The sequence below is a fragment of the Salmo salar genome, chromosome ssa24, assembly GCF_905237065.1.
Source record: "Salmo salar chromosome ssa24, Ssal_v3.1, whole genome shotgun sequence".
NCBI lineage: Eukaryota > Metazoa > Chordata > Actinopteri > Salmoniformes > Salmonidae > Salmo > Salmo salar.
Window position 1 is genome coordinate 26,612,994 of NC_059465.1, and position 24,858 is coordinate 26,637,851.

Consider the following 24,858-nt stretch of genomic DNA (forward strand, 5'->3'; position numbering starts at 1 on the left):
AAAATGTTCTCTGTTCTCACCACATTGCTGGTGCGGAGTCTGTCTATCCTCTGATCATGACAGTTGTTTACTCTGAAGGAAGAGTGGAAAACATGAGCCAGCCAACCTGTGTAGTTGGCTCATTGTGGTTATTTCGTCCACCAACACTAGAGAATGAGATGAGTGTGACTGAACTCCAAGCTGTCTTAGTCAGAGGCAGCAGAAGCCCGAGAGGAAGTGGAGGTGACACAATACTGGGCTTTACAGGAAATGACATAGCATTGGGATGAAACTTCCTGTGTCCCTGGATCATGTCACTCTCCAGTTTCTCAATCACATTCATAAGAAATGATTTATATAAAAAATGATTTGTTAAAATCATGTCAGGCATAGAACAATCTAGTTTACTTGCATACTGTGCACCTTTTTTGTGTATGGGGACAACAAGCACTTATTGTTGAATTTCCTTGAGTTTGACTGACTCCGCTGCTATTATCTTTAAAGAATGTCAGTTTTCCTATTTTTCCTTATCATTTATCATTCCTGTTGTGTGGCGTCAAATTAGGGCAAGCCAGTGTGAACACTTGGGTAGTTTAGTTATACAAATGTATTTGTGAGATTAAGCTGAATTTAGTTCATATATTTTGAATTGATTTGTAGTGTGTTTATAGTATATCTGAATAGACTGAATTGTAAATGTGGTTTATGCCACTGGAGTAGCAGTAGAACTGGTCCTGGTTTCCTAAAAGCATGTTAAGTTCATCGTTAAAACCCATATGATCCTAACAATGAACTTAGCCTTAAGATGCTTTTGGGAAACGGGGCCCTGGGCTGTAGATCCTATACTTCACCATCATTCCTGTAAATAGCTATATTGAATGTTACGTGATGTACACTTTCACTCAAATGATTCTATTTGTAGTGGTATTTTAAGTTTGTATTGAGACCACAACTCAACATCCTAAGTGTGAAATGTAGTTTTATTCCCTATTTCCATGTTCAGCTCCCCTCCTTTGGTGTTGTTTCACTTGTGCCTTCAACGTTGCTCTGGACAACATTATGAAACTATTTGGACATATTCATAAATTATTTTGTTATTGAAATGTACATAGTTGATGTGAATAGTTGTGCAAAGATGTGTATTTGTTACATAATCATGGTGTGATTTTGAAATAAGGAATGTCATTTTCCAACTGTCCAACCATTCGCTGGGTATACTTCCATAACTCTCAAACTGTGCATAGACTTACAGTATATATCATGAAACTAAGGGCTCTGCTTCCGATCCCTTTTTCACATCTCTGATCAGTTAATATACTGCTGCTCATTTCTGATTCCTTTTTTAAAAATCCTTCAGATGGATCCTAAACTTTTCTACACCAAAGATATCCTAGTTATTAAAGTAACTGGAATCTGGAATTATTCTACATTCATCATTCTGTTAAGAATGACAAAATAAGCCATTTCCCTATTTTATAACAATGTAAATGAAATGCTAGTGGGAGATTTTGATACAGCATCTGAAGTCAGCTGCTGCCTGCTGGCAGCTCTCTGATAAAAGGTCAGAGATATTGTCATGGTTAAGGGCTGGATTCAATCCGTATCGCGGAAGATCCGTCTTATAGCACGATAGAAATTTAAAGGCAATGTTCCCACATTCGTGGAGACCGCATTCACGTAATCGCTGCATGTCGGCTCAATCGCAAATGACCTTTACATTTTAGCACGGATCTGCCACGATATGGATTAAATCCAGCTGCTCTGACTCACTCAGCCCACAAGCTGTGGAGAACTATTTTATTTCAAACCACTAATACCATATGAAATAAGCCTACCCAACTGGGACCTCAAGGGAAAATAAGGCCTAGATTCAATCAGATTGTGTTAACCGGCGATAGCCAACATCCGCATAGCTGATGTTTTGGCATGTCGGAGGTGTCAAATTGGTGAGTAGCTGCCTTGATCATTGTCACAAAGCCACACCTGTCCTACTCCTGATAGATATTCAGACCGAGAAAGCGTAGCCTATAAAGAACCTCAAATTGAAAATCATTCAGAAAATGAGGATTTCTAGCAGCCTAATGGAGGTGTAGATTACATCTCACATTCCAGTGTTTCAACTTGTAAACACGGCTGTATGGGCTTTCACTTAATGCGAAGTCCGATTTAGGTATAATGCCAGGAGCCGCTTGTGGATTTGACAGCTCTAGTGCAGTTCCACCTCTGACAACACCTATGCTGATGTCGGCCAAAGCGGATCTGATTTAATCTATTATTTTTATTGCAATATTGTACACATTTGTAATCAATATCAAATTGGTGAGAATCTGCATTTCAATGAAACTATGCGCCTGTGTCATTTGCAATACTGTGTATTTTGGGACACCCTGTGTTATGACCCTGCAACATCAGTGACTCAGCTGGAAAGTAGTACACCCATGTCGACTGAACTGTTTTTCAACTTGGGAATGAACATGCTAAACCAAATGCTGGGGGCTAATGGGATTAGTGCTTGGTTCTGGGTCTATAAAACTGTCTAAATCATGAACTTACAAAATGTGCCACAATGTCACTTGGTTTACAATAAAACTATGGACCTGCTTTAAATTTGTATAAATGTCAAGATTAAAATACTTTATTGAACAACCTTTTACAACTGTCACTGTCGATGATTAAAATCCATGTTGAAGGCATTTCATCTCTCCTTCTCCATTTTCACCCACTGGGCGATGGTGTCTGACTCCATCTTACGGGCCTTTATAACTGATGCCGGATCAGCATCATTGGCCTCTCTGGGGAAATAATATTAGCATTGAAATGCAGCCATTCCCATGTGGTGATACTGTATAAGAGACTAATATTATAGCACCAGTAATTGTATACTGTGTGAATTTACAGAAGTTGAGTGGAAGAAAGTCAAGTGAAATGTCTAATAAGTTCTCTCACCTCAGGTCCAAATGGTGAGCCCCCTCTGAGATGTTGATTGCAATCAGTGATGAGCTCAAGGACTTTCTCACCTACAGAACAAAAATCTTACAAGTGAGACAGCCTGAATGTATCACTGGCTATGTTTAGACAGGCAGCTAATTCTGATATTTTTTCCACTTATTGGTCATTTGACCAATCAGATCAGAAAAAGATCTGATGTGATTGGTCAAAAGACCAACTAGTGGCAAAAATATCAGAATTGGGCTGCCTGTGTAAACGCAGCCACTGACGAATAGCATTTAGAACGTGAGGGTTTAGAAAAGTAGCACTCAAATACATTTAATTCAGATCTTACCCCTCCATTTGCCCATGGGTCCAGATCTCCATTGGAGAAAATTATGTTGCTGGCCGTGGAGAGGGCTGATCAAGACAACCAGAAACATAAAGAACAAAACGTCACTGAGGAAACTATGTAAATATCAAGCAGACAAGGGTGGCCCTAGAGAGAAGTGGCCCTGTATGGCTACATTGGTAGAGCATAGAGTTTGTAATGCCAGGATTGTATGGTTTGATTCCCGCTGGGGCCACTCATACAAGAAATGTATGCACACATAACTAAGTCGCTTTGGATAAAAGCGTATGCTAAATGGTAATAAGGGTTCAAGAAGCAAGCCCTGTGTACTGTATGGGAATTTCAGATGAGCAGAGCAGCACACTAACAAAGTCAATTATTTAAGGTGTACGTAGTTAGCATCTGTAGCTGTGGTGATTAGGAGGGCAGCTCTTACCATCACCCCAAAACTGGGTTTTGAGCCAGCCAGGTCGGGGGATCACCCCCCAGCGCTTGGAGCAGTATTGTTCCCTGTGTTTCTCAGTGAAGGGCATAGGAGGGAACATGTCACTCACATTGTTGCTCTCATAGCACATCTCAATCTCTGTGCAGGCCTGAAAGAGAAGACATCAGTCTTTGTGAGAAAAAATTGCAAACATTTCCATAATTATTCAATTTTCAGTAGCTCTGCTTAGTTTTCCAACTTGATGAGCAAAGAACAAATGGTAATAGCTTGGTGATGTATACTGTACCTGGTAGTCCCAGGCCAGGCTATTGAAGCCCAGTCCACATCCAGTTGGGTCAGCACATTCCACATACAGGGTGTAGAGGTCAAAGCAGGTCAGATCTCCTGTGGAGTTGTACACTATTCCTGTAGGAGATTTGGCATTACATCAACAACATGCCAGTTGCTGGTAGACCTAACATTGCATTTTCATATGGAAATGTGAGCACCTGCTATACAGAGCATCAATTATAAAGGGATTTCTGGGTTGATTGGGTATATGGTGTATAGTGATTCTGCCTGAGGAGCAGCTGGGGGATGTGTAGGAGGTGCACCCTCTAGTGGAAACTGATATGAAATGCCTCAATGATACAAAAGTCAACTGGCAGAACCCTTGAAGGACTCATGGAGAACTCACTGGGCAGCCCTCTCGCCTACTTACCTGCAGTGTCTTTTAGGGCATGCAGCAAATCAGCTCCACCCAACATGGTGTCACAGGCCACCTACAAGCACAGAGTTCTCTTCTTAGTTCATCACAAACATAGTATGGGTTGAACAACATAGTAGAGGTGAAATCCCAATGAGTTGTTATCTGTGAGCAACAGTACCTTGACTGGGTTGGCAGGCATGCTACCCATGAAGTGGGTGCTGTAGGGGTAGTCCAGCATGGCCATGAGGGTGAAGGCATTACGTAAGAGCCCATTCAGCTGGTGGATGTCCTTATACGAGGATGGAGTCTTGCACAGGGAGAACGCTGACTGGATACGGCCATAGTCTGATGTCGGACAAACATGCAAAGGAGACAACGAGCATTACTGTAATGATGGAAAATCACAGTGCTTTTACAGTGACATACAACCCTATACGTATCAGTGATGACATGAATACTTTGTAAAGGCACATTCAAATGATGAACCCATTTCTACGGGGGCTTATCAAATTGTATTTGTTACATGTGCCAAATACAACAGGTGTAGACCTTACAGTGAAATGCTTACTTACAAGCCCTTAACCAACAATGCAGTTTTAAGAAAAATACGTGTTAAGTAAAACATGAAAAAAAAAGAAATAAAAGTAACAAATCATTTCAAGAGCAGCAGTAAAATAACAATAGCAAGGCTATATACACTGGTTAGTTGAGGTAATATGTACATGTAGATAGAGTTAAAGTGACTATGCATAGATAATAAACGCAGCAGCATAAGAGAGTGGGGGGGGGCAATGCAAATAGTCTGGGTAGCCATTTGATTAGCTGTTCAGGAGTCTTATGGCTTGGGGGTAGAATCTGTTAAGAAGCCTTTTGGACCTAGACTTGGCGCTCCTGTGCATGTGTAAAGGATGTCATGCTGCTTGCTTAGCTAATATCACTTCCTCCTGATTCGGCACATACCAAGGCTCAAACCGAGGACCTCTGCCTCGCAAACACATGTGACCGCCCATCTAAAGCATATTAAGTCGTGCCACAGAAAAGCTAGCTATTCAGCAGAGAGACTGTTAGAAAAAGCTGTTGCACAGCAACTCACTGCCTTCCTGAAGACAAACAATGTATACGAAACGCTTCAGTCTGGTTTTAGACCCCATCATAGCACTGAGACTGCACTTGTGAAGGTGGTAAATGACCTTTTAATGACGTCAGACCGAGGCTCTGCATCTGTCCTCGTGCTCCTAGATCTTAGTGCCGCTTTTGATACCATCGATCACCACATTCTTTTGGAGAGATTGGAAACCCAAATTGGTCTACATGGACAAGTTCTGGCCTGGTTTAGATCTTATCTGTCGGAAAGATATCAGTTTGTCTCTGTGAATGGTTTGTCCTCTGACAAATCAATTGTACATTTCGGTGTTCCTCAAGGTTCCGTTTTAGGACCACTATTGTTTTCACTATATATTTTACCTCTTGGGGATGTCATTCGAAAACATAATGTTAAATTTCACTGCTATGCGGACGACACACAGCTGTACATTTCAATGAAACATGGTGAAGCCCCAAAATTGCCCTCGCTAGAAGCCTGTGTTTCAGACGTAAAAGGAGTGGATGGCTGCAAACTTTCTACTTTTAAACTCGGACAAAACAGAGATGCTTGTTCTAGGTCCCAAGAAACAAAGAGATCTTCTGTTGAATCTGACAATTAATCTGGATGGTTGTACAGTCGTCTCAAATAAAACTGTGAAGGACCTCGGCGTTACTCTGGACCCTGATCTCTCTTTTGAAGAACATATCAAGACTGTTTCAAGGACAGCTTTTTTCCATCTACGTAACATTGCAAAAATCAGAAATTTTCTGTCCAAAAATGACGCAGAAAAATGTATCCATGCTTTTGTTACTTCTAGGCTGGACTACTGCAATGCTCTACTTTCCGGCTACCCGGATAAAGCACTAAATAAACTTCAGTTAGTGCTAAATACGGCTGCTAGAATCCTGACTAGAACCAAAAAATTTGATCATATTACTCCAGTGCTAGCCTCCCTACACTGGCTTCCTGTTAAGGCAAGGGCTGATTTCAAGGTTTTACTGCTAACCTACAAAGCTGATTTCAAGGGCTGATTTCAAGGTTTTACTGCTAACCTACATGGGCTTGCTCCTACCTATCTTTCCGATTTGGTCCTGCCGTACATACCTACACGTACGCTACGGTCACAAGACGCAGGCCTCCTAATTGTCCAAACGGCTGGAGGTAAGGCTTTCTCCTATAGAGCTCCATTTTTATGGAATGGTCTGCCTACCAATGTGAGAGACGCAGACTCAGTCTCAACCTTTAAGTCTTTACTGAAGACTTATCTCTTCAGTAGGTCCTATGATTAAGTATAGTCTGGCCCAGGAGTGTGAAGGTGAACGGAAAGGCTGGAGCAACGAACCGCCCTTGCTGTCTCTGCCTTGCCGGTTCCCCTCTTTCCACTGGGATTCTCTGCCTCTAACCCTTTTACAGGGGCTGAGTCACTGGCCTACTGGTGTTCTTCCATGCCGTCCATGGGAGGGGTGCGTCACTTGAGTGGGTTGAGTCACTGACGTGGTCTTCCTGTCTGGGTTGGCGCCCCCCCTTGGGTTGTGCCATGGCGGAGATCGTTGTGGGCTATACTCGGCCTTGTCTTAGGACGGTAAGTTGGTGGTTGGAGACATCCCTCTAGTGGTGTGGGGGCTGTGCTTTGGCAAAGTGGGTGGGGTTATATCCTGCCTGTTTGGCCCTGTCCGGGGTATCATCGGATGGGGCCACAGTGTCTTCTGATCCCTCCTGTCTCAGCCTCCAGTATTTATGCTGCAGTAATTTATGTGTCGGGGGGCTAGGGTCAGTCTGTTACATCTGGAGTATTTCTCTTGTCTTATCCGGTGTCCTGTGTGTATTTAAATATGCTCTCTCTAATTCTCTCTTTCTGTCTTTCTCTCGGAGGACCTGAGCCCTAGGACCATGCCTCAGGACTACCTGGTATGATGACTCCTTGCTGTCCCCAGTCCACCTGGCCGTGCTGCTGCTCCAGTTTCAACTGTTCTGCCTGCGGCTATGGAACCCTGACCTGTTCACCGGACGTGCTTGTTGCACCCTCGACAACTACTATGATTATTATTATTTGACCATGCTGGTCATTTATGAACATTTTAACATTTTAACATCTTGACCATGTTCTGTTATAATATCCACCCTGCACAGCCAGAAGAGGACTGGCCACCCCTCATAGCCTGGTTCCTCTCTAGGTTTCTTCCTAGGTTTTTGGCCTTTCTAGGGAGTTTTTCCTAGGGAGTTTTTCCTAGCCACCGTGCTTCTTTCACATGCTTTGCTTGCTGTTTGGGGTTTTAGGCTGGGTTTCTGTACAGCACTTTGAGAATATCAGCTGATGTACGAAGGGCTATATAAAAATAAATTTGATTTGAAATTTGATTCAGGCTAAGGAGTGAGTTTCACAGATCCCGATTTGCTACACATGCAGACTTTACCTTCCATTTGAGCCAGGTCTTGCAGCCTCTGGAACGCCCCTCTTACAGCATCCCTACACTCTGGGGCATAGTTCTCAAAATCCTACACACACATTAAAAAAACATTGGGTAATATTAACAGAGAAATGTAAAAATCAAGAATGTAGAAAATGCAGAAAACCTAGAACTTTGGTCACTACAATCAAGGGACAAAATAGACCAGCTAATGTGAGACTATCTACTGTAAATCTGAACTTACGGATGTGACATCCTGGAAAAACTGTTTTGATTCCCCCATCCCTGCAGTGGACAGGATGGGAGCGCTGGCAGCCAGCGCCCCTGCTACAATGTTTGGGTACCTCAGTCTCATGTAGACTGACAACATTCCTCCATAACTGAAGGAGAGAGAGAGAAGACAACCTTTGTATGAGAGACTGGCCTCTTATCTCTACTGAAGTTGATGATGTCATTGTCTCATTGAGATTCTTTCTGATACTTTGGAAGAACAGAATTGGGAATTAATTGGATATGTAAAGAAAATATGCCTTCATTGTGGGAAAAGACTATTGGAACTGCAATTATTTTGTATCTAAAAGCATAGAGTTTGCTTTGTAACATTTTTCATGAAACAAATTGGCACTTGCATTTAGCTACAAATAATAAAAATTACAGATTTCAGATCACTGAAACCAATACTGAAATCATTCAATAGACATTTGGTTTCCAATTGCCTGTAATAAAGCTCTTACCTTCCACCAAAGACAATGACTGGACATGCGGAGGCTCCTAGCTGCTGTTTCAGTTCTGTGATCATGATAGCATAGTCTGCTAGGGCCTGTTCTACCGTCAGTAACCCAACCTCTGGGATGTTGAACGAGTCCTGGCCAAATGGGAGTGATTTGCCATAGTATCTCTGTGGAGAGAAAAGTGGAACATGAATCAAACATTCAAGGTAACTCTATGCATCATGTTATAGCTAACAGCTCTACTTGAGTGTTTGACTGCCCTGTTCAAGGACATGATGTAGTCTGGTATCAAAACAATCATAACAGAGAACTGATCTGAGCCTAGGACCTGTATCCATAAAGCGTCTCAAAGTAGGAGTGCTGATCTAGGATCTGTCCATACAATATTATCCTAGATCAGCAATCCTACTCTGAGACCCTTTGTGGATACGAGGCCAGCCTATTTCTGTGATACGGTTGAGTAACTTCCCCAGTTCTGTCATGATCACAAGCATGAACATGTGACACATTATGGCCTCTTCTTACATGCTCAGCAAATATGACCAGGGCTCTTTGCTGTGCTGCCAGCTCTGTGATGAATCCTGAGTTCAGGGCAAACTCCCAGATGTCTCCCTCGTTTCCTGTGTAGAAGAAGATTGGTCCAGAGCCTCTCTTCCAGTACTCATCTAGAAGGACACAGAGCATGGCAACAGTCAAAAGTGAGCATGCAAGTTGGACTGAATAAGAGAGACCAGCACAAAGTGTGCAAAATAGCAAAAACAATGGATGTTCACCTGTGATTAGGTACCGTTGCTCATAGGTTCCATTGCCCATAAAGTTGAAGTTGAAGTGGTCGATTATTTGGGGAAAGTATTTCTCTTTAAACTGGGGTTTTGGGTCAGTGCTGTACCCATGATTCTTGACCTCAAAATAATGTAAAAGCATGAAATATTCAGAGGAACAAACCTGATATGCCTATAATGTAACATCTGAGATCATAAACATGCTAGAGTGAATGAAATAACAGCAGTCTCTCTAGTCTTAGCCATTACTATGAACACGTGTACTACGAACATAATTTGGTAACTATGAACAGCGTTTAAGAAATGCAATGGTTGCTCGTGCATAAGAGAGCTAGCTAGACATACTACCAGCCATGCTCCAGACATTAGTAAAGCCCAGTAACAGTGAACACTGAACGTCTACGGTAAAAAAAGTTACCTGAAAACGGCTGTGTGTAAGCCCCTGCGTCTCAGAGTAGAAGGAGAGAAAGACAACAACGCAAATAAAACCCCAATTTGTCATATTGAAAAGGCTGTGGGTGAAAGCCTCTGTAAATAACTGTTTCGAAATGTTAATAGTCTAAATCACATGACATAGCTTCCTAACAGCTGATTTTGTTTATTGACCTCTGAACCCAGGCAACGTTTTGGCCGTGTGCATAGTGGAAGTTGTAGTTCTTTCAATCGACTCAGCTGTGAAGTCCTGAAAGACACCAGAGGGGAAAAACTACTAAATATTGCTGTTAAAGGTATCGCATTATGGAATCTACAGCATCAGCCTCTCATGGGGAATAAAATACAATAAAATACAATATAACTGTTGACTAATTTGTCCAGATAGATAGATATATAAATTAGATGTGAATGTTGGTGGTAAAAAGTATAATATTTTAAGACAGTGTTAATGTCTGTCATAATGAATACAACTGTAATTTATTAGATATTAATACTGAGTATGAAAACTCTACTAATAACATTCAATATCAATTTGGAGGCATGTCTTGATTGTTTCTCTCTCTCTCTCGCTCGCTCGCTCTCTCTCTCTCTCTCTCTCACACACACACACACACACACACACACACACACACACACACACACACACACACACACACACACACACAAACACATGTACTCTTACTCTCGCTCACTTTTTGTTTCTATGTATCAGATATCGTCACCTGAGATTGATTGTGCTTGTATGGTTGCTGAGTCCATATTGTTCAACTACAACAGACTGGATTTTGTAGAACAAACTGATATCTTGGAATTAAGAACTGTTAGACTTGGTATACTTTACAAGATGGGGCTACTAACTCCAGTCAATTTATATTCAGACAGCAAAGACCACGGAAGACAAGTTCAAATCAAGACACGCATTGGTATCTTTTATTATATGAAGATTTTTTTTTTTTACAGATTGACAGTCAGGTAGTGGAAGAAAAATACATTTTATGCAAATTGAAACTTTGCAGGCAGGTAACATTTTATTGCAGATACTACAGCCTTGGGTTTGAATGAAACAAATTGAGAACTTAAACCATTCACAGCATCTCACAAAGCATCAGGCGAGGACACACTATAGAAACAGGACACCCCACAGTGTTCCTTTTTACATTGAGTAAAAAAATCATCCAACATTCATCCAAATAATCATCTGTGGATTATTCTGTATCACAGAAACAGTCAATAAATAATAATTGTATAACTCCTCAATATTTCTGTTATTATTTATCTGTAAGGGCTTAACACATCTCTTATATTTATGTTGTTTGTATACACCTTTCAGATCTCTTCCTCAGTGATACAGAGTAAAATATATGTTCTGTATTTATTTTTAATTTTTTTTATTACTGTGGAATTCTTAAGACTTAAGATTTCTGAAACAAAATCCTGCTTACAAAGGAAATGCATATTCATATTTACATTGAAACAAAACCAGCGAAACGCTCAAACAATTGGAGGGAGAGGGAAAGTTAATTTCCAAATAATCATTTAGAATAATGACAATTTCTTGAACGACTAAAAGTAACAAGGGACACAGGACATATAGGCTCAAGCCTGTTCTATTTACTGTCAATCTCCAAGCTGGCGTTATACTGTACATTACCTTACCATTCCCCCAACACATATAAACGCAGCGCCACACAGACACATACAGACAATCAAATCAAGAGGTTTATGCTGCATTGATCCAAGAACTACTTATAACTCTAGCACTTTATTTAGCAGATTCTTGCTTTTGGTCAGAGGACCTGTTTGAAATGTGAACATGGAAACTGCGTACTGTAATAAGATAATTTATTCATACAGCATCCCTGACCACAGTTGAGGAAAATAAGACATTTTTTTATGACCGTTTGCTCTGTCAGCAAATAAATGCAATGTTCTTGAATATTTAACAAAACTCAAACACAAATTGAAATAACACTGGATTTAAGATTAAAAAAATATAAACAAGAGTTTGATGAAAAATCTGGTGAAAATGAAAAGGCAAAATGTCTAAACAAATAAATACCCAGTGTACAGCTGAATAACTCAGTATACTGCAGACAAAAGCACTACATATGAAAATAAACAAAGCTACAGTATCCCTACAAGTTTCACCTCTGCCCTGACTATGGCCTGACACCTTGGATCCCACATTTATGTAAGCAGGCGGAAGAAAAGGTATAAATAAGACATTCATAAATAATAAGAGAAGGAATAAAACATAGGTAATTCTTACTGTTAGTATAAAAGCATATAAAAAGAGCTTTGGGTCAAATCAGTCCATAACTCTGTCTTTTTGTTTTGTTTTCTCAAGAGTGCCTTTTCATACAAAAATATCCATCAGTCCATTTGGCAAAGCAATGCAAACTCTCTACTTGAACTGATCGGGGATATGTCCGATCTGAGACTGCATGCTGCTGGTTGGTGGACTTGAGATGCCTTCCGACCAGTCAGACATGTTAGAATGCGGGGATGAGCTGGACCATTGGTCGGGAGACCCGGGGGAGGGGGTCAAAAAGGGGTGGTCGGGGACCTGTAGCTGGTGGTTGGGGGTGTTGTCCATGGGGCCGGAGTAGCTGTGCTGGGATGGAGGGGTAAGGTACTGGGTGCTGGGCAGGTTCTGGCTCATGATCTGGGTCTCCTGGGGCAGGATGGTGTGGATGGGTATGGAGCCCTGGTTCCCTGTGCCCTGCTGGATCTCTGAGCCACTCAGCTCGGTGTTGATGAAGTTCTGGTTGCTGGCATGGCCACTGCTGCCAGTGCTAGAGTTCTGGTGCTGCAGCTGGATGCTCTGTTGCTGCTGTTGGAGCTGCTGTTGTAGGTTCTGTTGGTGCTGCATCTGCATCTGCTGTTGGACCTGCTGCATGGGGTGGGGCTGCGAGGCCAGCCGGGTGTTCTGCAGGCCCTGGTAGCTCATCATCTGGGACAGGCTGGTGGTGGGAAGCCCGGTGTGGAGAGAGTTCATCATGCCGTGCTGCCCGCCTCCCTGGTGCAGACCGCCCTGCCCCCCGACAGGACCAACCCTCATGGGGTTGAACTGTCCGGGCTGACCCATGCTGGCGTGCATCCTGGAGAGCCAATCACACTGGCCATTCATGCCCCCAGAGCCGTTGGAGCCTGACAACGGAAGGTGGGTGAGACGGGGTGGAAGCGGGTCAAACTGCATGCGCGCTAGCTCCTGCTTGTTGGGCATACCCATGTGGTTGACCCCCATATGGGGGTCGGACATCCCCTGGAGGTGGTTGAGTGACATGGACGGAGACTGCTGGAAGGGGGACGTCATCATGGAAGGGGACGCCACGTCAGAGATATACCCGTGTGGAGACTCCAGGGAGTCCACGGGGGACAGAACAGCTGAGCTGTCCAACAGACTTCCTCCCTTCCCATCCTGGGAGGTTTTCTTCTTGTTCTTCATGTCCTTGCCGTCCTTGCAGCCGATGCCCTTGGCGCTGTGCTTGCGGGCCTTCTTGCTCTGGACCAAGGGCTTCATGTTGCCCAAGTAGCTGTTGGGGGAGCAGAGAGGGGGGGACAGAGTGGTGCCCATAGAGCCTCCATGGCCGTGGCTGTGCATGGGTGGGCTGCGGACCAGGTTGTACTCGTCCATGAGACGGACAATGTCATGGTGCATCCTCTCTTGCGCTATGTCTCGGGGCAGCCGGTCCATGTGATCAGTTATCTCGCGGTTAGCAAAGTGCTCCAGCAGGACCTTGGCCGTCTCGTAGCTTCCTTCCCTGGCAGCAAGGAACAGAGGGGTCTCCTCCTGAGGCAGACACACAGACACACAGAGAGAAATGTGTTTACAGTGGACCACAGATAGACAGCTCTCTCTTGCTAAATAGATTTTATCAGGTGACAATAACCTGTATAAATAAAGCTTAAATGTTAAAGGAATGTAGCTTACAGAAATATTGTATTATATTGTGTTCCATCAGGCAGCAAAGATTCCTTACCTTGTTGTTCTGCATGTCCTTGTTGGCTCCATTCTTCAGTAGTACGGTAGCTGCTTCAACGTTGTTCACTGCTGCTGCCCAGTGCAGAGCAGATTTGCCTGGTGAGATCGAGGCAGGCAGAAAAACACGTTCAGTACACAACCCATGCCTGTCTAAAATGACCTAAAGAAACCTGACTAGAACAATTTTCAACCCCCACGTTATTTCTAATTAAGAAAACATTTTGTAAAAGGACATGGACTTTATCTTATCTTCTGCCCATTTCCAATGACAAATTCCTTGCTTGATTTAATTCATGGATTGAATGTGCTTCACCTCTAGCTCTGACTGAAAGAATACGATGAGGCCATGAAGCCCATAGAGATTCAGCATTGAGATATGAGCCCTACCAAAGTCATCGATAGCGTTGACGTCAGCATGGCAGTTGATGAGCTCCTCCACCATGCCCTCCACTGCCAGGCGGGCTGCCAGGATCAGAGGGGTGGTGCCATCGTGCATGCGGGCATCCAGGTCTGTGGCACGATTCCTGATCAAAATCTACAGAAAGATACAATGACTTGGTTAACCTTGTATGACAGGATTACCCAACTTGAGGCCCGCTGTGGTTTTATTTGGACCAATACGTTTTCTGAGCAAAAAAAATAAAGACTGTAAAAACACCAGGAAATCAGTGATTTTAATTTTGGAAATCTGTTCCCAAGTATTCCCACGCATAATAGAGATACACATGATCATATACAAATGCAAAGAAATCTTGAAATTATTATGTTTTATTCAAATAATGTATCTGTTTGGGCTTCTTGCGGTCAATTTGCAATCCGCAAATGATTAGTAATTATGTTCCGGCACCCCGACCATCCGCTCCAGAAATTTAGTTGATGATCCCTGTCGTATGAGATTATCTTTACAGATACTAAGGAAGCAAGGGCACATTACCAATCCAATACAGTAGATCTCTTTGCTACACAAGAACAAAAATGTATCTGCATTTGACCCCCCACCTGGAAGACGCCCTGCGCGTCAGCGGCCACGGCAGCGTGTAACGGGGTCTTGCCCATGTTGTCCTGGATGTTGGCATCTGCACTGGCCTCCAGAAGACGCTTGGCAGCATCAGAGCGGGCGTAGCGGGCAGCGAGATGAAGGGCGGTCTCCCCTGTGCGGTCTGTCTGACTGTGGAGGTTAGCACCCTGGTAAATGAAATCACTGATCACGTTGGCAGAGGTGTCTTCCTCCTCCTCGCTGTTTCCTGTTTCCAGACCTCCACCGCTACAGGAGGCGATCATCAGTGGGGTGAAGCCATCTGGATGGAGAGGAGAGAGGGAGGGAGAGACCATACTTTAGTACCAGGGGAGTTGACCACACCTCAGCATTGACAGTCCAGTGCACTAGAGCAGGGTCAGCATAAGACAAAACAAAGCAACAAACAAATCGAATGAGGATTTGATGCTTTTGCCTGGGTGAATCATCACAGCTCTCTTTTCGATAACGGATTCTGATCAAGCCAGGCATTGGGGAGCTGCAGGAAGACACAGAGCTTTGGTAAACCTAGGCAGATGGAAAACTGAGCATTATCATCTCTGAGAAGAGGCTCAGACAGTCGACTTGGATGGTTTCTCCTCTTCAAAAGAATAGCAAGCCCCCAGATCTCACAGATTTGGTCGATTCAGGCTCATTGATTGGTGAAGGAGAGAAACAGTCTGTGTGTTGTGTTCTACTGTTGAAGAGTGCCTTAAACACTCTTCAGGGGGTTTGGCTCTCAATAAAAGTGTGTTCTTTATTTTTGTTCTGTTATTGGTTTTATTAATAAAGTATATGACAAGAAAGACCAATTAATGTTCCAATGATGAATGTAAGCATTAATCTGGAAGGAAGTTTTCCCCTGGGCTCAGGGCTTCTCGCTGCATGCTTTGATCTGGATCCCCTTACCCTGAGGACACAGGGCTTTAGCTACTCCCACACACATGCTCTCTCTGTCTCTCCCTTGATATTGCTCACTCAGATCAGGTGTAAATCAAACAGTTAATATTTGAGGAGGCAGAAAAATACCTTAATACATGAAGTTAAGACAGTTTTGTTTAACTTCTTTACAAAGCAAGATTTTAGGTAATACAATGAAATAGGAATAACTATGTTCATTACTTAATTTAATGAGTAATTAAAAGTATGAGTTATGCTAATATGTGAATCATTAAAAAATAATTGTTTATCTTTTTATCTAAATGTACCCTGCCACTTCTAATGACTCATAATTATGTACACGTCTCATCTTTCTAACTCTACACCAGTTTTGATAACTGAAATGTGCCGTTCAAAAAATATTTAGACTTGACCTGTGCACTGCAGCTGGGGCAGAATTCACCAATTCCACATAACCATTTTACAAGTCCTACACACCAGGCAAGTGATTAAATGGTACAATATTCTACAAGTTAAATGGCCAAACATTCTGTATTCACCACAAATATTGTCATGTAATTTCATGACATTTAATAATTAAAAAAATCCCTCCATAATCAGTCAGAAGGGAAATAGGAGGGGTATGAAGTTCACCGTTAAAATCAGTCCTAATTTCCCTAACAATGAACAGAGCGGTTGTGTACACACCTGGTCCCCGTACGTTGACGTCCATGCAGTCATTCTCGATCTCGCCCTGAGGGGGTGTGGGGGCGATGGAGGGGATACGGAGATCAGCCGCATCCAGGTGCTGCTGGGTCCACTGGCGGTGGTCTGTCTGGCTATCCAGGTCCAGTATCGCCTGCTCCTCAAACTGCTGGAACCAGATCAGGGGCAGATGGACAGTCAATTAGCTCAAACCGCAACCAAAGCATTTCAGCTCAAAGCTATTTGCAACCTAACGTTTAACTAACCAACTTTTACTTACTAAAATGCTGACATTCAGGACAATAAAACCAAAAACCAACACAAAGGAGACTATATTTTCTATATCTAAACATTGGTGGATATTAAATTAAAGCTAATTAAATAGCCTATGTAAATGCACAAATATTTAAACAAAAACTTGAATCTAGTGATATTTGAAGACTATTATCAATGATGATAAAGAAAAAATCCCTGACTGAAGATCTTTTCTTATTATTTCTCTATAGGTATTTTTTTATAAATCCATGTTCTACTCTTATTCCCGCCTTTCTCTCCAAATGCCAGTATGGGGTGTAGTTAGACTCCTTACCCTAAAGCGCTTGGCATCCGAAGGCTCCTCTTCTCCCCATTCATTCTGGTTGTCGTCCATCAGTGATATGTCCGAGAGGTTTTTCAGTGGCCTGTGATCAGAGAGAAATCCCATTGAAAATCCTGATACAGCAAGTGAGCTAGCTAACTATCCCAGCTGAACACTCTTCCTCAGTGGTAGTGCACCAACACCGAAATAAAAGCATTGATTGACCCCCCCCCCCCAACCCCTATCGCTCCGATAAGTCAATTAATGTGCCCGTTACCTATACCTGATGTATTATTATCATTAATGATCCGAACAAACCCCGTCCCCCCTCTCTCTCATCGCCAGCTACATCCCTCAGTCCCATAAACTCTCTTCACCGTTCCACACCCTGCTATGACCAAACCCACGACAAACAAACTATGACCCATGGTGGGAAAACGATGTGGTGGCGCATGGAAACCTGGGACACTTACTTCAATCCCACTGAATCCTCCCCCACCGGCTCCCTCCTCTTCTTCTTATTGGGCTCACTGATCTTGAAGCCCTCCGGGAACCACAACTGGCCGTGCTCGCGACGACGCTTCCGTGAGGCGACCATCCCCACACCCACGAAAGCCAGGAGGGCCAGCCCGGCCAGGACCGCGTAGATGGGGTAAAGCTCAGACGGAGGCGGGGGGTCAACCTCACCTGGAGGGGGAAAGGACAACATGGTAAGGCAGACAGCGGAGCAGCCTGAGAACCCAGCCAGGCAGGCAGGCGCTGGGTTGGTCTGAGGAGGACTGATAGTCCAGCTCCTCTAGTCTAGTAAAACCTCCTCCTGGAGCCTAGTATTCCACGGCCAGAGCTACAACAGGAATGATGAGCACCGTTTGTAAAACAAGGTTGTTCCTATTCTGTAATAATCAGAATTGCTAACCACTTTTCATCAAATAGAGATAGAGATAAAAAAATCAAAAACCACCAGCACCTCCTCTCCCCTCTCAGCCAGGGTACCAGGAGACAACTCTACCATTTCTTCTTTAAGGGAAAAAAAAGGGAGGGATTAATGAACTTCAAATTACTGCACGCGCTTTAAGCTGTAAAGACTAAGGATTTATTAGGATTTTCAAGATAACAAAGACTCCCAACTTCTTGCACACTCCCGATCAATTTTTCTTCTCTTTTTTTTTACTAACGATTTTGAAATGATAAACTCTCCCAACCCAAACCCTTAGAGATGCATAAAGTCCTGGTATTACATTCAGCAAGCTGAAGGTTGCAGCAGCCTTACACTGTGGGATGAAGTGTGTGTGTGTGTGTGTGTGTGTGTGTGTGTGTGTGTGTGTGTGTGTGTGTGTGTGTGTGTGTGTGTGTGTGTGTGTGTGTGTGTGTGTGTGTGTGTGTGTGTGTGTGTGTGTGTGTGTGTGTTAGAATGGTATGTGGATTGGGTAGGGGGCTGGATGAGTTGATTTACGGCAATTAACCATTTTGGAGCCTGAAGCCATTGGATTTACACACAGACTGCTGCATTGATTGTTTAGTCCATGTGATTCACTAGTACATTTGTTCCATTGTTGAATGAAATACACACTCAAAGAACACCCTATCACCCTTTTGTGGTGTTGGAGGGTTAAGACCTAGGGGATGAATACCTTCAGTGTGTGTGTGTGTGTGTGTGTGTGTGTGTGTGTGTGTGTGTGTGTGTGTGTTAGGGCTGAGGTATGATTAAAGGGACATTAGGGGTGCAAACCTTGGGTGTTGCAGCAGTACCCTGTTAGTGACTGTTAGCATGGAAGAAGATAGAAACTTACTGTGAACAGCCTCTATGATGTAGGGAACGTTGAGGTTTCCACTGGAGGCCAGGGCCCCCAGGAAGGCTGCTACATCAGTGGCACTCTGGAAGCACTCTGTGGACTGCTGGACGCACTGGCGGTTGTCAATCTCCAGGTACACTATGGAGCTGTGGAGGACAGAGTCATAGTATACACATTAGACCTGATCTAAAACCCAGAGAGAAGGTAGTAGAGCACAATGGTTTCTGTTCACAGAACTAGCAGAAGTTCTTAGAAAGCCAGATACTGATACATTTGTTAGATAATCATCTATTGTGATGGAAAACTAAAGATATGGAAGGCCAGTTTACTTTCCACAACAAATAGCTTAGTCCTAGCTTGACTTTCACATTTTAGATTCATGACAATGTGAGGTTTGCATGAACATTCAGCTGAAATCCAGATTCCAAATGAGGATTGTTTCCAGAACATTTCTCTAATCCTTACCCTTTGATCAGAATGGGGTCCAGCTCCCTGCGTCTGCGGCTGTTTCCACTGGCTATAGTATACAGGCTATTCTTCATGGAGCTGAGCATGGTGCCAGGGATCTCTGTCCAACCCACTGAGCGCTTTATGTTGTGTTTGTTCAGCTCCTGCTCACTGCCGTAGTACGGGTAGATCATCATCTCTCCCTTGGAGTCCTGCCGGAACACCACGTTGGTGTGGAGAACGCGGCTCAGCTCGCGCAGGAAGCCAAGCGAGTTGTTCCGGAGCTGGTCGGGCATGATGTGGACCACGATGACCAGGCGGCCCACTGCCAGCTTCTCTGGCATGTTGTTGGCACAGTCCAGACCATCCCACTCACACTCAGCGTTGTTGCAGCCCTGGTCACAGTGGCCGTCCGCATAGTGGTCTTTACAGTACTGGTCGTACAGAGGGCTGGAGAGACAAGAGATTAGAGTATCATTCAGTATGACTTTTAATGGGATGTATAATGATGAAAGAAAAGCTTGTATCTCTACTCAGCCTTTATTCATCCTCTATTCTCTACAGCATTAGCTGAATCAGGTGAGTTATCGTAGGTCTGGAGCTGAACCCTGCATAGCCAGTAGCTCTCCATGTGGACTGGCCTCCCCTTAGCTAGTATTCAGTGTTTAGACCCTGATGACACTCACTTGCACTGGCCCTCCAGGTTCTGACAGTCAAAGCCATCGTAGAGACAGCCGGCGTTGTTGCACTGCTCGTCACACTTCCCGTCGTTGAAGTAGCGCCAGCACTGCAGGGACGACGTGCAGTTCTTCCACGGGTCGTTGAAGTTGAGCGAGCAGTCGCCCCCGTCCCAGCCACACGCGTGGTTGTTACACAAGGTATCACAGAACTTGTTCCCCTTTCTTTCCTCACACTGGGGGATCTCACAGCTCACCTCCACCTCGGGCGGGGGCGTGATGTCACGGCCGAACCCACCCAGGAAGCTGTAGTCCAGGATGTGACATAGCAGGCCGTTGAAGTTGGTGGGGCATACGCAGTGGTAGTATGGAGCCTCTGAGCTGTACTCACAGGTTCCCCCGTTGTAGCAGGGGTTGGTGTTACAGGGGCTGTCTGTAGGGTATTCACACTCTGGCCCCGTGAACGAGGAGGGACAGAGACACTTGGGGCTCTTGTGTCCAGAGATGCAGGTGCCACCATTACGACAGTGGAGACTCCCACAGGAGTGGGCATCGTACTCACAGGTGGAGCCAGTGTAGCCCTGTAGAGGGGAAGAAGAGCAAATGTGTCAATCTAATACTACTAGTACTACTATTACAGTACATTTAATGAATGACAACACAGTGTAATACATCTGCTCAATGTCTTTATATACAGTATGCGTCTTGTATGCAGTATAATATGCCAGCAGCCTTAGTTGTGTGTGAACTTACAGGTGGACACTTGCAGATGAAGCCGTGAGGAGTGTTGCTGGCTACGGCACATGTCCCTCCGTTACGACAGGGTTTGCTCTTACAGCCGTCAAACACTGTGTCACAACGCTGGCCTGAGGGTCACAAAGAGATATAGTTACATCAAGGACTGAAACCCCTTATCAATAAGCCAATCACAGGTTAACATTTAATGCCATACAGAATAGATACTTCCAGTTGAAGTCAGAAGTTTACATACAATTAGGTTGGAGTCATTAAAACTCGTTTTTCAAGTCGGTTATGACATCTACTTTGTGCATGACACAAGTAATTTTTCCAACAATAGTTTACAGACAGATTATTTCACGTATAATATCACTATTCCAGTGGGTCAGAAGTTTACATACACTAAGTTGACTGTGCCTTTAAACAGTTTGGAAAATTCCAGAAAATTATGTCATGGCTTTAGAAGCTTCTGATTTGAGTCAATCATTTGAGTGAATTGGAGGTGTACCCGTGGATGTATTTCAAGGCTTAACTTCAAACTCAGTGCCTCTTTGCTTGACATCATGGGAAAATCAAAAGAAATCAGCCAAGACCTCAGAAAAAACATTGTAGACCACAAGTCTGGTTCACCCTTGGGAGCAATTTCCAAACGCCTAAAGGTACCACGTTCATCTGTACAAACAATAGTACGCAAGTATAAACACCATGGGACCACGCAGCCATCATACCACTCAGGAAGGAGACGCGTTCTGTCTCCTAGAGATGAACGTACTTTAGTGTGAAAAGTGCAAATCAATCCCAGAACAACAGTAAAGGACCTCGTGAAGATGCTGGAGGAAACAGGTACAAAAGTATCTATATCCACAGTAAAACGAGTCCTATGTCGACATAACATAAAAGGTCGCTCAGCAAGCAAGAAGCCACTGCTCCAAAACCGCCATAAAAAGCCAGACAATGGTTTGCAACTACACATGGGGACAAAGATTGTACTTTTTGGAGAAATGTCCTCTGGTCTGATGAAACAAAAATAGAACTGTTTGGCCATAATGACCATCGTTATGTTTGGAGGAAAAAGGGGGATGCTTGCAAGCCGAAGAACACCATCCCAACCGTGAAGCACCGGGGTGGCAGCATCATGTTGTGGGGGTGCTTTGCTGCAGGAGGGACTGGTGAACTTCACAAAATAGATGGCATCATGAGGAGGAAAATGAAATGGATATATTGAAGCAACATCTCAAGACATCAGTCAGGAAGTTAAAGCTTGGTCGCAAATGGGTCTTACAAATGGACAATGACACCAAGCATACTTCCAAAGTTGTGGCAAAATGGCTTAAGGACAACAAAGTCAAGCTATTGGAGAGGCCATCAAAAAGCCCTGACCTCAATACTATCGAAAATTTGTCGGCAGAACTGAATAAGCGTGTGCGAGCAAGGAGGCCTACAAACCTGAATCAGTTACACCAGCTCTGTCAGGAGGAATGGGACAAAATTCACCCAACTTATTGTGGGAAGCTTGTGGAAGGCTACCCGAAACATTTGATCCAAGTTAAACAATTTAAAGGCAATGCTACCAAATACTAATTGAGTGTATGTAAACTTCTGACCCACAGGGAATGTGATGAAAGAAATAAAAGCTGAAATAAATCAGCTGTCAGAGCAGCTTACCGATCACTGCACCTGTACATAGCCCATCGGTAAATTGCCCACCCAACTACCTCATCTCCATATTGTTTTTATTTTTGCTCTTTTGCACCCCAGTATCTCTACTTGCACATCATCATCTGCGCATCTATAACTCCAGTGTGAATCCTAAATTGTAATTATTTATTAGGCCACTAATCTCCATTTGTACACACTGTATATTTATACACACTGTCTATTGTGTTATTGGCTCTACGTTTGTTGATCCCATGTGTAACTCTGTGTTGTTGTTTTTGTCGCACTCCTTTGCTTTATCTTGGCCACGTCGCAGTTGTAAATGAGAACTTGTTCTCAACTAGCCTACCTGGTTAAATAAAGGTGAAATAAAATAAATATATAATAAATAAATAAATATACTATTATTCTGACATTTCACATTCTTAAAATAAAGTGGTGATCCTAACTGACCTAAGACAGGGATTTTTTACTAGGATTAAATGTCAGGAATTGTGAAACTGAGTTTAAATGTATTTGGCTAAGGTGTATGTAAACTTCCAACTTCAACTGTATCTTCTGGGGCTATATACAGTGACGAGGTGGTATAATGTATATTTTTTTACTGTTGGGATTTCTCCTGCAAGGCCAATGATTTGTCTCGAAAAAGACAGAAAAATGTCAGACTAAATTCAGTTTGTCCTTGCTTTCCCATATAAACCCCATGAAATAACTGGAATTGACATGAAACTAAACCCAACCCCACTCCCCAGTCACTCTCCAGTCACTCTCCAGTCACTCTCCAGTCAGAGCCAACATGTCTGAGCCCTGATAGTAATATATGTTACCTGTGTATCCGGTGCGGCAATCACAGCGGTAGTTGTTGGTGAGCTGGACGCAGTTGTGTGTCCCGCGGGTGTCACATGGGTTGGACAGGCACTCGTTGACGTCCCCCTCACAGCGCTCCCCTACGTAGCCGGCGGGACAGATACAGTGGTAACCTCCCACCCTGTCCACACACTTCCCCTTGTTGAAGCACTTGGGCTCGTTGGTGACGGGGTCTGTGAAGGGGTTGCAGTCATCTATGTTGATCTCACAGTGAACGCCTGTGAGGTAGAGGACGGGCGGGAGAGAGCAGAGGAACAGTCAGCCTCTTCTAAAACACTCAACTGGGACGCCACCACATGGGATCAAGGATGGATGTACTACCTGCACTTGTTCAATACATCTTCTCATTTACCGTTTCAAAATGTTTCTCTTGTTTGCTTCTATAAAACCTTTTTGGCTACATTCATTTCACCAGTACTTTAGCTGACCAACAAGACACACTCCCTTCATGTCCGGGAGAGAAATCAATCCCGTATTTGACGGGGACGAGAGTTTCGGACATGTGCTGGACGCTGTTAAGCCCTAATTAATGAAGTGTGGTGGATTGAGAGCGAGAGTGAGAGAGAGAGGGCGGAGAGGAACAGTGGAGACTGGGAGGAGAGAGGAATAGACAGAGAGAGAGTGGGATGCTGGTAGAGGAGCACAGAAAGAGGGATAGAGAGAAAGAGGGGGGTGGTGTGGAAGAGCGTGTGGAGGTGGGTGGCGGGGCCCTGACCTTGGGTTCCCCTGGGACAGGAGCATTTGTAGGTATTGATCAGGTCAATGCAGGTGCCTCCGTTCTGGCACGGCTGGGAGAAACACTCATTGATCTCGTTGGAGCAGTTGGTGCCGACGTATCCCGGCACACACTAGGAGAGGAGAGGGAAAAGATAAATCAATGAGTGACATGAAACAAGGCTGTTTCTGTTTACCTGGTTGTTTTGCCAGTTTTCTGCACAAGACAGCAAATTCTCTTTCATCAGAGATCTACATAAATGAACAGTTAATAAACAACCTGTTAATAAACAACCTTTTGTCATCAGTTTGGATACAGAGTTTGATAGGACTTTTTTTTTTTTTTAAGAACACCCACACACTCAGTTATTTTCTGATTTAAATCATTCAATGGAAAGTGAGCATGACTGACAATGTTTCTACAAGACCAAGACCAGGAAACACACACTTTTTTGGCCACATGAATCGCTGTTCGGCCTAGGTATCATTTCTACATTAGGCTACATTTGTTATGCATTTCACCCAGCACCTGTGAAAAATTGGATTAAATTAAATTTGATGTAACTTAATTAGGACAATTCGTACCAATTGGATGTAATGTGCATTAGCGACAGTGCTGTGTTCCTAGTGAGCAGCCTACCTTGCAGGAGTACCCTCCTAGGAAGTCAGTGCAGGTGGCTCCGCTCTGACAGGGGTTGGGGATGCACTCATCCACCTGCTCTTCACAGTAGCTGCCTGTGTAGCCCGCCTGGCAGTGGCAGTAGTGAGTGTTCCCCGCATCCAGACACTGGCCTGAGTTACGACACAGAGCAATTACCTCCACACCTGGAGGGCAGAGAGATGGGGAGGGGAAGAGAGGGGAGATCAGTATGTAGTCTGTGTTTTGTTAGTGGTGTGAAATGAATAGCATAGTGATGATTGAGGCTAACACAAACACACACACACACACACACACACACACACACACACACAC

General features: G+C 43.8%; 2 protein-coding genes across 3 annotated transcripts in view; both read right to left on the reverse strand.

Moving 5' to 3' along the window:
• Positions 1 to 2,580: 2,580 nt before the first annotated feature.
• dpp7 (dipeptidyl-peptidase 7) lies at positions 2,581 to 10,039 on the reverse strand. Its single transcript, XM_014171601.2, has 13 exons — positions 9,816 to 10,039; positions 9,389 to 9,518; positions 9,141 to 9,280; positions 8,619 to 8,782; positions 8,129 to 8,264; positions 7,891 to 7,972; positions 4,571 to 4,737; positions 4,405 to 4,465; positions 3,991 to 4,109; positions 3,696 to 3,852; positions 3,263 to 3,327; positions 2,926 to 2,996; positions 2,581 to 2,771 (listed from the first exon to the last, which is right to left on the reverse strand). Exons 1-13 carry the CDS (start codon positions 9,897 to 9,899, stop codon positions 2,675 to 2,677), a joined length of 1,473 nt encoding a protein of 490 aa, XP_014027076.1. The 5' UTR covers positions 9,900 to 10,039; the 3' UTR covers positions 2,581 to 2,674.
• Positions 10,040 to 10,734: 695 nt separating this feature from the next.
• Positions 10,735 to 24,858, reverse strand: part of LOC106585423 (neurogenic locus notch homolog protein 1) — a 56,499-nt gene continuing 42,375 nt past the window's right edge. The window contains exons 21-34 of one of the 2 annotated variants that reach the window (XM_014171599.2): positions 24,526 to 24,710; positions 23,887 to 24,019; positions 23,132 to 23,389; positions 20,664 to 20,776; positions 19,920 to 20,491; positions 19,252 to 19,683; positions 18,784 to 18,932; positions 17,467 to 17,680; positions 17,006 to 17,096; positions 16,420 to 16,582; positions 14,817 to 15,115; positions 14,205 to 14,352; positions 13,816 to 13,913; positions 10,735 to 13,625 (exon numbers count right to left, since the gene is read on the reverse strand). In XM_014171599.2, coding sequence (XP_014027074.1) covers positions 12,237 to 13,625; positions 13,816 to 13,913; positions 14,205 to 14,352; positions 14,817 to 15,115; positions 16,420 to 16,582; positions 17,006 to 17,096; positions 17,467 to 17,680; positions 18,784 to 18,932; positions 19,252 to 19,683; positions 19,920 to 20,491; positions 20,664 to 20,776; positions 23,132 to 23,389; positions 23,887 to 24,019; positions 24,526 to 24,710 — 4,244 coding nt within the window. In that variant the 3' untranslated portion in view covers positions 10,735 to 12,236. Of the gene's footprint in view, positions 13,626 to 13,815; positions 13,914 to 14,204; positions 14,353 to 14,816; positions 15,116 to 16,419; positions 16,586 to 17,005; positions 17,097 to 17,466; positions 17,681 to 18,783; positions 18,933 to 19,251; positions 19,684 to 19,919; positions 20,492 to 20,663; positions 20,777 to 23,131; positions 23,390 to 23,886; positions 24,020 to 24,525; positions 24,711 to 24,858 lie in introns of both variants that reach the window. The other variant, XM_014171598.2, reaches the window with a different exon arrangement.